Source organism: Eptatretus burgeri, chromosome 7 (genome assembly GCF_056783735.1).
Source record: "Eptatretus burgeri isolate ZD-2024b chromosome 7, Ebu_testis_v1, whole genome shotgun sequence".
NCBI classification, from domain to species: Eukaryota; Metazoa; Chordata; class Myxini; order Myxiniformes; family Myxinidae; genus Eptatretus; species Eptatretus burgeri.
The window spans coordinates 111292639-111307011 of record NC_140967.1 but is presented as its reverse complement, the minus strand read 5'-3'; the positions used below and the strand labels follow the sequence as shown (position 1 = coordinate 111307011).

Here is a 14373-nt window from a genome sequence, read left to right as displayed (position 1 = left end):
AAGAATCATTAGAACAACATTCAAAATATTGTAGTAATCATAAATCAGCTGTAATTACAATGCCTAAACCTGGTGAAAAGATTTATTTTGAAGATTATAATAAATCTATCATGCACCCATTTGTGATATACGCTGATTTTGAATGTATCCTTAAAAAGATAAATACTGCTTCTCCTAATCCAAAAGAACCATATACAAATAAATATCAAAAACATATTCCTTGTGGTTTTTGTTATTATATCAAATCATCTGTTGGAGAAAAGTATAACAAACTTGAACATTATCGTGGAAAAAATGCTTCACAAGAGTTTGTAAAACGATTAGAAAAGGATTGTATAAGACTCACTAAATTAATGAAAGAAACAAATGAACCGATGAAATTAACCAAAGAAGAAAAATTAGAATTTAGAATGAACAATATCTGTCATATTTGTGAGGGGGAAATTAAGGAGTTTAAAGTTAGAGACCATTGTCATCTTACTGGTAAATATAGAGGTCCCGCTCATTCCTGTTGTAATCTTAATTATAAATTACCTTCTTTTATTCCAGTCTTTCTTCACAACAGCGCCAACTATGATACACATCTATTTATAAATGAACTTTCCAAAAACACCAGGGAATATTTCTGCTATAACAAACACAAGTCAAAAGTATATTTCATTTTCAAAATGATATTCACAAAACCTATAACTCGTATTAGGTTTTTAGATTCTTACAAGTTTATGGGAACACCACTAGCCTACCTCGCATCAAATCTAAGCTCCACAGACTCTTTTCCAAATCTTAATTCATTCTTTCCAAAAGAGGAAATTCTCACTAAAGAGGAAATTCAGATTAAAGATGAAATTCTAATTAAAGAAGGAATTCTTACGAGAGAGGAAATTCAAACAAGGAATGAAATTCAAAGTAAAGAGAAAATTCTTACAAGTAAGGGAATTTATCCTTATGATTATATGGATTCATTTATGAGATTTAAAGAAACACAACTTCCTTCAAAAGAAAGTTTCTATAATAACCTTTATGAAGAAGAGATAAGTGATAAGGAATATAAACACGCACAAGAAATATGGAAAATATTTAAGATAAAGAACCTTGGAGAATATCATGATTTATATCAAAAAACAGATGTTTTATTGTTAGCTGATGTGTTTGAGGCTTTTAGAACACTCTGTCATAATAAAAATTGTTATGGATTAGATCCTGCCCACTATTTCACAGCTCCTGGTTTAGCTTGGAGTGCAATGTTGAAAATGACAAAACAAGATATAGATTTAATCAGTGATGTTGATATGCTTTTGATGATTGAGAAGTCCAAGAGAGGTGGAATATCACAAGTATGTTCAAAAAGATATGCTAAAGCAAATAATAAATATCTTCCAAATTATAATAGTGAAAAAGATAGTAATTATTTGATGTATTTTGATGCTAATAATTTGTATGGATGGGCAATGTCTCAATCTCTGCCTTATGGTAAATTAGAGTGGGTGGAAGAAAAGGATTATGAAAAGGCTTTGATGAATATTGTTATTTCTTCTCAAGAGGAATTGAATGACGAAGAAGAAGGTTATTATTTTGAAGTTGATTTGAGGTACCCGAGTGATCTTCATAATAAGCATAAAGATCTTCCTTTTGCATGTGAGAAAGAAACTCCAAAGAAAGAATGGTTAAGTGATTATCATAAAAGTTTTAATATTAAAGGCAAATCAACAGAAAAGTTATTAACAACATTCTATGATAAAGAGGGATATGTTTTACATCAGAGAAGCTTAAAACAGTTTTTGAGAGAAGGATTGAGAGTAGCTAAAATTCATAGAGTTTTAAAATTTAAACAAAGTCCTTGGGTGAAAAAGTATATTCAATTCAATACAGATATGAGAGCAAATACAAAAGTAAAATTTGAAGGGGACTTTTATAAATTAATGAATAATGCTGTATTTGGAAAGACTATGGAAAATGTTAGAAACAGACAAAACATTAGATTCGCAACATCTTGGAAAGAAGCTTCGAGATTGATAAATAAACCAAGTTTTGAGAGAGAAGAGGTTTTTTTCAGAGAACTTTTCTGCAATTCATATGAAAAGGAAAGTATTGTAATGGATAAACCAATTTATATTGGAACAGCAGTTCTTGATTTATCAAAGATATTGATGTATGATTATTTGTATAATGACTTAAAGAAAGAGTATGGTGAAAATGTTTCATTGTTGTATATGGATACTGATAGTTTTATCCTAGATATAAAAACTGATGATGTTTATGAAGATATGAAGAAAAATATTGGAGTATATGATACAAGTAATTTCAGCAAGAAGAGTGAGTTATTTTCCAAAAAGAATGAAAAGGTTATTGGTAAGTTTAAGGATGAGTTGGGTGGAAAAGTAATGAGTGAGTTTATTGGATTGAGAGCAAAGGCATATGCTTATAAGTATGGTGAACAGATTGATAAGAGGTTAAAGGGAATAAAGAAATATGTAATAAAGAAATCAATAACTTTTAGAAATTATTATAATTGTTTGATGAATAAGAAAGAAGAATATAGGAAAATTGAATACAATAAGAAGTTATAAACATAACATATATAGTGAAGAAGTAAATAAAAAGGCATTAGGAGCCTTTGATGATAAGAGATTTATTTTAGATAATGGAATAGATTGTGTTCCATATGGATATTGTATGATAGAGTGTATAAAATAGATTATGTTTTAACGATGGGAAGATGGGTTAGGGTTTTTTAAGGGCTACCGCCGCGTGTTTTCACAATATATAAATGGTTAAACCAAGTATTAATCAAACTAAAGAGTGGAGAAAATCTCAGTCTTGGTATATAAATGGAAAACATAATGAATGTGAAAAATATCAAATAAGTCTTATTGAAAAAATAACTAAAACAAAGGTAAATAAAACAAATAAGCGAATTAATTTAAAAACTAGTAAGTTAGAGGATGTAAAGAAAAAATGAATATCCTTGAATGGACTGAAAACTTTGATGGTTATCAATTGAACAATGAAAAAACAATTTACTATAATCTCAAAATGATATGTGGCTCAGGAGGTGGTCAAACAAGAGCATTAAGAGAAGTTTATCATTTCGTAATGGCACAAATGGGGTATCTTAAAAAATATAAAGATTCAAATGTTTTGTTTGTCAATATTTTAGATGGGGATTATTGTGCAAAGAAAATTAAACTATTGAAGGAATTTGAGAATGAACAAATCTTTATAGGTTCAATGAGTGAGCTGTTCAACCCCCAGGTGTTCAATTCAATGAGGTTCAACCTCCAGGTTAAAAAGGGGAGACAAATAAATATACCTTGGGATAAAAAGGGGATTTATTTTTAGGGAAAAAAAATATAAATCGCTGAAAATCCCCCATTCATTTACATGGGGAAAAGTGAGCCAGAATCAGTATTCTTACCCTACTCACGTCCTAAAAACAACAACCACCGAACTGCACGTCAAAGCAGGCAGAAAGCCCCACCGCCAAAAATGACAGTGAGCAAACAACACCCCCCAGAGTGGATGATTGATGGGCGTGACATGAAGAGGAGGAAGAGCGTGTCTCTGGAAGAGAACGGGGAAGCCTCCCGTTGCATGAGAGAAAAAAAGGTCGCGTGGATTTGTGGCGAGCGGACCTAGTATGAGATAAAATTGGTGGTCGGAACACGGGAGACATGGAGGTGCTATGAGGAATGTAGTTGAGGCGAGTGAGAAGGTTCGGCAGAGACGGGAGAATTGAGACAGAATCGGTGTTCTGAAAGGAGAACGAGGAGGACACAGTTGTGGAAGGACGTGATCGAGTAAGGGGGTCTCGCTGACTAGCTAAGTCTGGACACGACGAAATACAGCAACACAATTTTCGTGTCGTGCTGTGAATTTGCCCGCGTAACAGAGCAAGACGCTAGTCAGTGACTGTTGGGCTGCATCGTGTGAGACATGCCTCGAAGCCTCGTGTTGTGCCATTCTGGGCGAGCGAGCCCAGAATTCTGCAGAGGAGCGGCGTCTACCACCCCACATCGACCACAGCTTGTGGGTTCTCTTGATGAAGGGACCATCTGCACAAATTACCTCCCCTATGCTTCCCACAACGAGAGCGGCTGGGCACCATTTTCGGTGCGGTTTCCCACCGCGCAGGGCGATGTGGTTCGACCCCAAAGCTCATAAAAGATCATCGCTGGGCACTCAGCTAAGTGCCGGGATAAAAGGAGGGGGTTTTCCTTATTTATTCTGTCCTCTTGTCTGTATTTAAGTCTGTGTGGAAGCCCCTCAAAATTAGATTTTTGGTAACCTCATGTCTTGATTTATTTCCATTATAACTGTTTTATTTTCTGTTTATTAAATCATTATATATTTAATTCGCTGGTGTCCGTGTATCTGTTGTGATTTCGAGTACAACCCGTGTGCCTCCATGCTTTGCCGCCCTTTCCTTCCCACGCACGGCATAATCTCTGAGAATCTTGGCTGTAAGCCTGCAAGGGAGAACTGTTTGGCCATTCATCCAGGTAGGGGCAAAACCCCCTGGACACGAAAATATCAACAAATATACACCAACAACTGGGAGAACGCCAAAAGAGCAGGAGAATACAAAAAATAATTGGACCGAGTTGGGATCGACAACGAAGGCTCATTGGAATGGCTCAGAAGATGTCAGCCAAACTGGGACGGTGAACGTTTAATAATAAATGGCCAAGATCAAGGACACTACACCAATGGATTTTAAAATATTTAATTGAAAAGGTTTAAAAGGGACTGAGCCAGACGGACAAGTGTAGGTTATACAAGACAGAAACAAAGTACTAGTCACCTGCTTTCAGGATGAAAAAAAAAACTTATCAGAACAACTTTACACACAACGGCACAACAAAGAATGCAAAGTGATTCATTGGCATATCTGATAAAATTTCAACATCCTCGTTCCAGAAAATTCATAGAAACACGAACCAAGGGCAATCATTGAAAATAATGACGCCATGCTCACGTATGACCTGATGATCCCATCGAGCGTGATCATAGAAAACAAAGCCTGGCGACCGGACATCGTTCTCAGGAACAAAAAGGAAAAGACAGCATTGCTGATTGAGATATCGGTACCCAGCGATTTTGGCTCAAATAATGCAGAAATCAAGAAAATGACCAAATACCAGGACCTCACAAATGAGATCAAGATATCTTGGAAGCTGAAGAGCATCGAGATTGTACCATCAATGATAATTAGAGCAACAGGAATAATAAAGAAGAACCTCAATGAGATTTTGAAAACGATCCCCAGGAATACTACCACAAATGAAGACTTTTGCTTGTGATTTAAAAAAAAAACATATGAAATCCCTCGTCATGCTTTCCATTGTGTTGTCTATATCAGCAGAGGTATACCGTATCACAGCTTTTCTACTGATATGGTGACTGCGAATAATCATTCCGCTGGACAAATTTAGATAAAGCCATGACACCGATGTTAATTTATCCAGGGCGAAGATTACTCGTATTAGAAGATCATTCAGCACAATGTGTCTTTGATCACATGAAACCAGATTTGCATTGCACAGCACAGAGAATGGACATCATTCTCAACCATTTAATGTCAGGCTCATCTCTATTTATTTGATCTTGCCTATGTTTCTGGTAGATTTGACCTTACAAGGTGTATTAAGCATTTCACTGAAATGTAATCTGGATATTTGTGAAATTATAGCTTGAATGTTGTGTTTTCTACCTTGGCACCGGGGTGGATAATGTGACAGCGCTCTGGTTGTGACTCTTCCGAACAAAAGTGAAGTACGTCGTGATCACAAAGTAATTTAGCTGCTCACAAATCCGGACAGTTCAAATCAGAGTAAATTCCGACAATAGAAACAGTGTAAAATGGACATGCGGTGTTACTTTTGAAAGGCTAAAGCGCTTTATGAATTAATTATTGAATCCATAACACTTTATGAATCCATAACACCAAACAGATGCCGCTCATATTACGGTGTGTGGAAGCGTAGAAGATCATAAGGAAGGAATTTGTTGAGTTCATAGGTTCAAAGATGACCATTGGTCATGGAATTGCCATGGAAATTTTGAAAGCCCTGGAAATGGCACAAATTGGATGTTCGCAACATTCGCAGGCAGAGTTATGGGGGTGCAGCAGCCATGCCAAGTCAGCGTATTGGTTTTCGGGGCAAATAAGAGAACAGTCCTCTTGGGCAATAACATACACTGCTGTGTCTATTGCCTGAACCTGGTCATTATCCATTCCAGTGATTTACTCCACCCCAAACCCACCTCCTTAAAATTCCCAGCTTTCCTTCCTGAAAGTTCCTGTGGTACAATCTTGTTTACCCTGTATACCCCACCCCCATCTCTCTCCCTTCCGCACAAATCCTATCATCTCTGCTCCCCACCATTTTGTGCTTCCCTCTCCCACCCCTCTTGTCTCCTGCCATGTTATACGTTTCTGTGTGTTAGCTCTTACACGAGCCTCGACTTGGTATACAAAATATAAAAGAATAGAAAAAAAAACTCGCTTGCATGATTTACACAACATTTTCAACATAGGTGCGACTACTCATGTGGAATTTTGTCATGATCTGTACGACATCATATGTCACATGGCGTGGCTGCCATGTTGGAAAAAAGGAAAAAAAAAAACTTGCGACCTCTGCATCACGGAAAAAAGTTAAAACTTCGCACGTGTCAAGTACTCCGTTTGGCGAATAAGTGTGATTTTCTTTTGTGACGTCATCAGTGAGTGAAGTGCGATCTCCATGAAAATATGACATGTAGAACGTACATCTGATCAGTATGAAAATTTTTGAAGGTGATCTAGGAATAAATTGGTTGATAGAAAAAAAAATTGATGACATCATAGGTCACGTGGTTTGGCAGCCATAAGAAAAAAAAGAAAAAAAAAGAAAAAAAAAGAAACTTCAAAAACTCCTCTGAAAACGGCTGAACAGATCGAGGCTAAACTTTACACTCATGTTCCCCAAGACTTGAGGATACCAGGGTGATCACGAAAAATAATGTCACACGGTTTGGCAGCCATATTGGATTGAAGGAAAATATTAAATAATGTTTTCGCTGGAAACGCTTATCTTATCGAAGTGAAACTTTTGAAGTATCATGTAACAGCATTGGTGCGAAAATAATGACGTCATAAGTCACGTGGTTTGGCGGTCATCTTGGCTAGAAAAATGCACCTTATCCAATTAACACAAAACTTCACAAGATTGATCCCCTACCCAATTAGAGGCAGAATATAAATTTATGATGTCATTGGTCATGTGGTTCAGCAGCTATATTGGATTGAAAATAAATTAAAATTTTTTTTAAAATCTCCTCCAGAACGCTTTACCAGATTGAACCAAAACACCACAAACACGATCTACTTCCCTTGAGTAATATACGTTGTAAATTTTAACGTCGTAGGTCACATGGTCTGACAGTTATGATTTTTTTGAAGAATAAATCTTTAAAAACCTTCTCCAGAATGCCTCGACAGATCAAGCGGAAACTTCACACATATTTCCCAAGCCTTGGGGATACCAGGGTGTTCATGAATAATGTCATATGGTCTGGCAGGCTTGTTGGATTGAAATAAAATATTTTTAAAAATTCTCTCTTGAACTGCTTCATCAATCGACGAGAAATTTCACAATTATGATCTAGTCTGGAGAAAAACACAGACACATCCGGAGATAAACACCGTCCAGACATAAGCAACGTCCGGATATGTCTGGCGAGAAAGAGAGCGAGAGAGAGAGAGAGAGAGGTGGAGGAGGGGACTTATCAGAGAGAAAATGTTAGGAACAACACACACACACACACACACACACACACACACACACACACACACACACACACACACACACACACACACACACACACACACACACACACACACACACACACACACACACACACAGTGCTTGACCGATATCGGCAATTCTTCAGGAATCGGAAGATTGGAGTCAGTGTGGTTACTGTCTATAGTATGTACTGTATACAACCCAGAAACCTTGAGTAACTTTCACCATTGTTTTGGGGGAATTTCAAGAGATAAATTATAAAAGCAACGTTGCATTATAGACGTTTCAGGAAGATGTGCATAAACATTATTCTTCATAAACAGCTGCACGTGACGGGTGGAAAAAAATTTAGCTCTGTAATTTAGAAAACACGTTGATACGGTAAACAGCTTGGAAATTGGGTGTTATCAAATATATTTTTCTTTGAAACTCACAAAGAGAAACGATATAACCTTTGTAAAGCACACAGAGTCATATAAAATAACCAATTGCTTTAGAAACAGCAATAACTTTCATCACCCATGATGTACCACAAATTAGACCACTACCTTCATCACCCCAAGATGTATCAAAGTTTGTTCATGGCATAAAAAAATTATATATATAAATAAAAAGAATCGGGGTCTTGGGGGGGTGGTCTGTGGGGGTTTTTGTGACTGTTGCGCCTGATCCAGGAGAGCTTTTTTATATGGATAGATTTATTTTATTTACATGTTTATTTCAATTGTAATGTGTTCATTTCTGGCCACCACTGACCTTCCTCTATATTTTATTGAAGTCCAGGAACAGAACCCCTCTTTTCCCATCAGCCATTGGTTTCCATGATCATGGTTTTAACTATTGCGGCATTTTCCAGGAACGTAACGCCCATGGTATTTGAGGGTTTACTGGACATGGAAAGAAACGACCAAACTCCCAGACTTTGAGCGGATACTCTCTCCATCAAGCCACCGAGTCTGGTATTGCAATAAGGTTTTACATAATCAGATAATATTGCTACACAAGGTTTAACAGAAGGCATTGAATGAATAATATTTTTGTGAAAATTTTTCTTTTCCAAAAACAATATTCAGCAGGAGGACTTTTGAAAAGATAGCTGAAGTAAGAGGACACGAGTAGGGATGGTTCACATATTTGGAAAAGTGAGAATGACAATGCATCAGCCACAATTACTAGACATGGGGAAAGGCAACATGCATACCTTGTGTCATCATGCATCATCATTATTTGTACAATTTAGGCTGGAGCACTTGCTCATTTTCATATCCTAACCCTGGCTGCTTTTGTTTATGTCTTTCGTTCACTTTCAATGAGATGTATTAGAAATACACTTATGTTCTAACCTTCTGTACCACATTGTGTTTTAAACATTGATCAAAAGCTCATGGTGGAGCTTGTATGTAAATCACATGAAGGACAAAGGCACCAGAAGATACAAGCATACTTTTACATGAATTACAAAGATGTTAGTAGACAATGGACCAATACATATAGGATATAGACTTTTAAATCTGGGAATTCTCAGGATGATAATAAGCTGTGGGTTAAAATGAGAACACAGGCCAATTCATTGTGAAGAAACCCATCAAAAACAAAACCTTTTTGAAATGGCAGCATTTCATTTGAAATCATAACATGGGTATTGTTGTTTTACCACATAATGAAGGATGGTTGCCATGGTTTTAAGAAGCCTGCACAATGTGGGAAGCTCATGCAGCAACCTTTGGAACTCTTGATCCAGCTGTTTAGCGTCGAGCGGCTTCTCATGAGAGCGCTTCTTGTCCCAACGGCCAAAGGGAGTCAGTGAGCTAGGTGGATGAGCTGAGAGGCAAGCCAAAGCAGCCAACACGAGATTCTTCTCCTAGGGATCACAAGCAAATGTTAAAGCCAAACAGGCCTTCAATAAAAATAAAAATAAAAACCTGGCAAGTGAAACACAATAACCACAGTGAGTAAAATTGCACGTGTTTCAATAAAGCTTCACAGAATTCTTTATTTCATCCTTCCAAGAGGAAGTCAAAGCCACCCGTCAACCAAGTTTTCAATCAAAAACATGACGATGTAATGGCATTGAGAAACTTACCCACTGCTGGGAAAAATGTGCGATACATGTTAAAGACCACAGAGAAAAGGAGTTTTCCTTGATGACCAGGTTGAAAACTTTTTAACAGCTTCTCATAAAATTATACACCATGTACTATAGTTCTCTGCTCTGGCTTATCATATGCAAGTATGATAAGAATTTTCAAACAACCTAAAACACGTGTGAAGACAACGTTGAAGAAATAAAAGTACTACAGTAATTGCATTCTTGGGAAATGAATGATACCTCTTAAAAGGAAACACTTGGTGAAGCAATCCACTTCAGCCCAGTGCACCTGAAGCTGAGAGTAAAGTGCTGATGACAAAGAGAAAGAGAAAGAGAAAGAGAGAAAAATGGTTTAAAAGAGAAACCTGTTTTACCAAAGAACACTTCATGATCAATACCATGTGCGGAAGAAGCATCGTGAGCAAAATGAACCACTTCTTCCCAAAAACCAAACAAAAGACATCCGAGTCTTGACCTCGGCCATTCGGGATATGTACATCTGCTTCTGCAGAATATACACTATACTGTACATCACCATTAAAAAAAAATAGTGAAATTGCAATCCTATATTTTTCTTGCTCTCTCCTCAGGGCTGGCAAGCCAATAACACATGTCTCTCCTGGACTGGGTGGAATCTAAATCTCTCAACATTATTGCAATCTTAAAAAGTGAGCCTGAAAAACAAGGCCTGTTGTCTCTTACATCACAGGCAGGTTGGTAGTCTCTCCTCCACCCAAGTTACATCAGATGTCCAACCATCGCCAACTCCTTCCAGATGCACATATTCTTCCAGTACCCCCCACCCCCCTCCAAATTAAACGTCAAGGATCAAGGCATTCCACACACATCAACGACTTTTCTTATTCCCCTTTTATTTTATTTGGAACTACCTTCCAGAAACAGTTGAATTGCACTCTTCCCTCCAGGCCTTCAAGTAAATGCTACACCACTATCTCATGTTTACCCCCATCACTAGCCATAATATTTTCTACCTCTGTTAACCCAACCTAACCGAACCCAACCCTCATACTTGCAAGTTACTGCATCTCCTTCACCTTTCTCTCTCTCTTCTCATTTAGGTTCTTGCTTGTTGCATCCACCTGTTACTCCTTTGCACCAGAATCTGTACATTGCCTTTTTGCCATGGCACCTCACTCTTACATGAGCTTCGATTTTGTATACAAGAATTAAAAAAAACACCAGAAAAAGAAAACAGCGGAAGGAATGACAGCTGAGTTTGGCAAATTCCTTAATTTTTATACCAAAAAAAGGGTAAATGAAAGTAAACACAGACGAAAGACAGGATAAACAGATGGTCATCGTTGTTTGTATGTAGCACAAGGCTGCAGGTTAGCATCAATTGTTGCGAGGGTGGAGCAGTGTCACTAATGCAATGCCACCTGTAGTTTACAGCAAGATAGGTCACCTACTCTTCGTGTCAAAGGACACCATGGAATTTTTAATATCCACCAACTAATGCTGGCAGAAGGGACACTCGGTTTAATGCACATCCAAGGAACGTCGATGCCTCACACTCCCAGCGAAACCTCAGGATAACAGTTTATAGCTGGGTAGCAATGCAAACCCAAGACAGCTCAGAGGTGAATGTGTATGAACAGAATGTGTAACCACAGAACCACTTTTAATGGACAAGGGCAACCCCATCCTAACTTCAGGTAAGACCAGGACATTAACAAACAAAATGGGAAAGGGGTGAAAAAATGAACAAAGGATAAATAAAATATGTGGATAAAACAGTGCCATCCACAACTTTAGCATTCATGTATAAAATACTGGTGTTAATAATCATCAAACTTCCTCTCACCAACTCCAGGCACACACACACACACACACCTTTAGGTAATTGAGTGTACTGGATGTGAGTGCTGCACGTGGTCTGCCAGATCTTTGCCCAATGCCTGGTGGCATTTCGGGAAGCATGTTCTTGACAATGGATAGAGGATTTGAGAGTTCAGGCAGTCGTCTGGCCAGCTGGTCTTGTAGTATCTCAGCCGCAGTACTAACAAAATAAACCTGTGCTCGGTTTCGAAAGCAAGACCACAAAGGCAATGGCTCACAACAGCTTTCAACGATGACATAAAGGAGACTGAGAGAACTCGGCTCCTCAGGGTCTTGCAGGAACCTCTCCAACCTGTAAAACAGGTCAGGGAGAAAGGCCACAGTTGATCTGTTTTAGGAAAGTCAAAAATTCTGCCCAAATCTAAGGAGATGCCTTGGATTAACATATTAATTCAAGTAGCTTTTCAATGCCACATACAAAGTGGCACTTGCACTGCTGTGCAAAATATAGATGTACATCGCAGTGCAAAAGTCTTGGACATCTTGCATTTTTCGACTCGAATGCTTAAGGACACCAAAAGCTTGCGCTCAATGCAAATACAACTTGATGGAAAAGAAAATCTATTCAAACAACCAAATTTATACACAACATACCCTGATGTAAACGATAGCAATAGCAAGTATGCTGACCTTTTTCCTACAAAAACCATTTAAATTCTTACAGGAGCACTTGTAAATAGATAAACCTCCCCTATAGGATAGGGAAGGCTTATTGTTGTTGTTGGACTTGTTTCTACAATTACTTGACCCAGGTTTTAATGGTACCTCAGTTTCATATACCTCTCGAGTACTAAAACACCATTTAGGACTTCCTCCCTTTTTTTCCTGCCAATGTACGAGGACTTTCAGAATGAAATTTTGCATCAATGATGGGAATGCAAAGTATGTGGAGTTGACACCATTTTTGACCTTGACCTAGTTTTAAGGTCATGATCCAATGGAGACATATTAATGCTTTTCACAATAACTTGACTCAGGTCTGTCTAATCTGAATGAAATTGCCCTTTCTAGATAGCTGAGAGAAAGGCGCATTTACGCTTAATCGACATCGTACCCTTCGGGTTAAAGGTCAAGGATAGATGGTGGTCTGAAAATACAAAATGCGTTTTTTTTTGTCATCACTCGATTTTGCCAATGCGGAATCTCAAATACCGCTTGGCCTTCCAAGATGACCTTGCATTATCATAGTGTACCTGCAACTGATGTCCACCTAATATTGGATTCGTGTCCTTGACCTACTTTTCGGATTGTGACATAATTAACTAAAAATACCTTTTTGATCATAAATTAAAATAATTTTCTTTCGATATTCATGATGTTGAGTTTTATGTTGAGATGAGCATAGATCGGCTCTCGACGCTCGCCTCACCACACATTGTTACAGAGGCACAGGCTTGTTTTAACCGATGATAATGGTTGTACGTGAGTCACTGTGTTGTCATGATACACAACAATTATAATACAAACATTTGTTTGTAAAATTGTTTTTTAATGTTGCTGACAGTGACAGTATATTTATTTGTAATATATTTGTAATATAAAAAGGTCCAAGTGGTCTAAAGCTCGAAATGGTCAAGGGCCCAAACTGTCGAATCTGTCGGAAGGGCATTAAGGTCTACTCTAAGGGTATGAAAGATACAAAAGGGGTGTGAAGGACTAAAGGTTCAAGGGGACTAGTAGAGTAGTGGTTCCTCCCAGGAAAATTAGGTCGACCCCAACCGGAGGTAGAACCAGATAAAACGGGTGTAATTTATTCCTCTGGATGTCTAGTTTTCAGAAAATGATGTTATAGTTGCAGCAATGGTGTTCAACATGCCAAGTTAACCCCTTCCTTGTGGACATCCATGAAAATTATCATTAGCCATGAAAATTAATGAAAATTAGCCATTTTTAATGAAATGAAATGACATTTTTTAATGACATTTTTCATGAAATTAGCCATCCATTAAAATTCATGAAAATTAGCCATTTTTAATGAAATGAAATTACATTTTTCATGAAATTAGCCATCCATGAAAATTAGCCATTTTCAATTATCGCCACATACATTGAAATGAGCAAAGTTAAATTCAACCAAAGTTCTTTATTTTAATTTATTTGGTGTAATAGACACTAGACAACACATTCAACAGGGTTTTATCGCTCATCCAAGGGTTGGAGGGTAAAAAAAAACCCATCAAAACTGAAAAGTTAGTGAGTTTTGGTTGCGTCGGACAAATCGTCCCAAATCCTACCCCCAACAGATATTGCATAAGTGTCAGAGCAACTTCTGTTCCTTTTCATGCATACCCCAGTGATGCAAAACTGACATTGAGAGAGGCAAAATTGATACAGTGTGGGATGTTATCCCTGGTTTGTGACAGTGCCCAAAATTGGCACCTGCTCTATGTGTTTAATCTCATTTTCATCCTGTCCTGCTGGTGTGTTATTTTGATTTTGACACTCTGTGCACGAACAGGCATCAATACAATCAAGTCCAGCAAGCTGACAAGGACACTTCCTTCCATTGGAGCAGTCCTTATCTTTGCAGTACAAGTGAGTGAGGTCTCGCACCTCGATTGGAGCCAGCGGCTTTGAGAACATGGCAGGTGTGATGCCTCCATCATCACAAGCACTCCAGCCATGACCAACTGG

The 14373-nt window shown here is 37.9% G+C and overlaps 1 protein-coding gene across 3 annotated transcripts in view; it reads right to left on the bottom strand.

Annotated features, from left to right (window-relative positions):
- ZFYVE26 (zinc finger FYVE-type containing 26) overlaps nucleotides 1-14373 on the bottom strand; it is a 252667-nt gene that overhangs the window by 116519 nt on the left and 121775 nt on the right. For all 3 annotated transcript variants that reach the window (XM_085890294.1, XM_085890293.1, XM_085890295.1), the window contains 2 exons: nucleotides 11734-12031; nucleotides 9445-9651 (listed from right to left, as the gene is read on the bottom strand). In XM_085890294.1, coding sequence (XP_085746420.1) covers nucleotides 9445-9651; nucleotides 11734-12031 — 505 coding nt within the window. The remainder of the gene's footprint in view (nucleotides 1-9444; nucleotides 9652-11733; nucleotides 12032-14373) is intronic.